The sequence below is a fragment of the Echinops telfairi genome, unplaced genomic scaffold, assembly GCF_000313985.2.
Source record: "Echinops telfairi isolate 266 unplaced genomic scaffold, ASM31398v2 ScPeMD7_2;HRSCAF=8, whole genome shotgun sequence".
NCBI classification, from domain to species: Eukaryota; Metazoa; Chordata; class Mammalia; order Afrosoricida; family Tenrecidae; genus Echinops; species Echinops telfairi.
In genome coordinates this window covers 49,690,695-49,692,459 of record NW_022103898.1, presented here as the reverse complement: position 1 = coordinate 49,692,459, position 1,765 = coordinate 49,690,695, and the positions used below count along the sequence as shown (strand labels likewise).

The 1,765-nt window shown below is 34.1% G+C and overlaps 1 protein-coding gene across 1 annotated transcript in view; it reads left to right on the top strand.

Moving 5' to 3' along the window:
* Positions 1-1,765, top strand: part of ACSS3 (acyl-CoA synthetase short chain family member 3) — a 187,921-nt gene that overhangs the window by 118,523 nt on the left and 67,633 nt on the right. The window contains exon 9 of the mRNA XM_045288656.1: positions 307-458. Coding sequence (XP_045144591.1) covers positions 307-458 — 152 coding nt within the window. The remainder of the gene's footprint in view (positions 1-306; positions 459-1,765) is intronic.

Sequence of the window (1,765 nt, the reverse complement as noted above, 5' to 3'; positions counted from 1 at the left end):
TAGAGTGAGATATTTCATTTGCAAATTTAATAGTTTTCAATATGTAATGTGTCCATCCTTCAGAATTTGTGCAATGAATACTTGGAATCTGAAAAGCATTTAGGGTGCCCTCATGCAGCAAATGGCCTCTCTTTGCCCCAATTTTTAGTTTGATTTATTTATGAAAGAACATGGGGATATTTTAAAACCGAGATCTTTTGGTAATCCCATTTGATTAACATGGCTATGTTAAATGTGTAAGTATTGAATTCTCAGTGAAATGTGAGGCAGTGCACCCGGTGACATTTTAAATGCATCTCGTTGTAGGGGAAGCCTGTGGGAACCCCAGATGCCGGTGCCTACTTCCGTGTGCTGGCGGAGCATGGAGTGGCTGCCTTGTTTACAGCACCGACTGCAATTAGAGCAATCCGTCAACAGGACCCCGGGGCGGCCTTGGGGAAGCAGTACTCCCTGACAAGGTGAATTCAGGATGCACAGGACAAATTACATTAAAACCTAAAATCAAAATGAATAACCAAATGTTATATTTTTCTCCAGTACTGGGATACTCATATGGGAAGAACCAAACGATTTTGAATATTAAGATTAATTGTTCTAAATATATCTTTGAAATAATTTGGAATTCTAAATATGCCAAGGGTTTTCTTCAGAAAAAAATGATCAAGTTCATGTCAGTTTAAAACTTTCCAAAATGCTTCTTCTTTTATTTTTGTGAATGGTGTTTATGTTTTTCTAAGAGTATATGCTGATGATGACTCCAAACTCATATGCTACAAAATAGAATAATGGCTTTCATGTGGAGAAAAAGTATTATTTGATTTGCAACAAACAGATAAAGCTTAAAAATCGTTATCCAAATTACATTTGGTGAAAGAGTGAAGAAAATTTTTTTTTTTTGTCTCTCAATAATATGTTCAGAAAGTTTTAGATATTCTTGCTCTAGTTTATTGCCATCAATTTTAGTTTAATGCCCTGTGTAGTTGAAAATAATTATAGCAATATTTATCTTCCAGGCCTTTTTAAGCATTAATTATCATAGAATTTCTTTGAAATAGGTCACTGCTATCATAAAATAAAATGAGAATTTTTTTAGTTTCTAGAATTTCTTCCAAAGTAGGTGTAACTTGGAATCTTTCAAGTTAAATACTGGAGTATTTGAATATTATATTTCTATGTCCCAAAGAAAAAGTTAAAATAAATAATATACAGCAAATAGCAGCTGTAAACAAGAATCACTCAATTTAGGAATGCTCAGTACTTTTGCTTAAGTCTTTGTATTTCCTTATAAGAAAAAAAAAGAGAGAGAGAGAGATCTAGATTTACAGAGAATTTTATTTACATTCTAAGGACTGCAATCTTATTAAAATTAAAAATAAAACTGTTTATCAGTTAACTTTCTGTTGTGATACTCGTATTTCTATCCATCCTCTATTTGTTTCTTTACTTACTACCATTCATTCCCAGTAAGCTCCTTTCAATTAAGCCCAAAGGATTAGTAAAGCAAACCAGAGTAAAATGTCTTAGGATATGAACAATCTCCTTGCTTTCCAACAATTCGAAGGGTTTTGAAGAAACAATGATTATGGTTCTTTGCAGTGATCCTTGATTGCATCCTGATTGCAGGCCACGAAGTTGGGTGAGCAGCAAGCTAAGGACTCGCTTTCACAGAGCATTTTCTACTCCTTGGCACATGGGTTCCACTGTTGCTCTCCATGTGAAGACACACACTCTTCCTACTTTATCAAGTGTGAAGCATCAAACAATA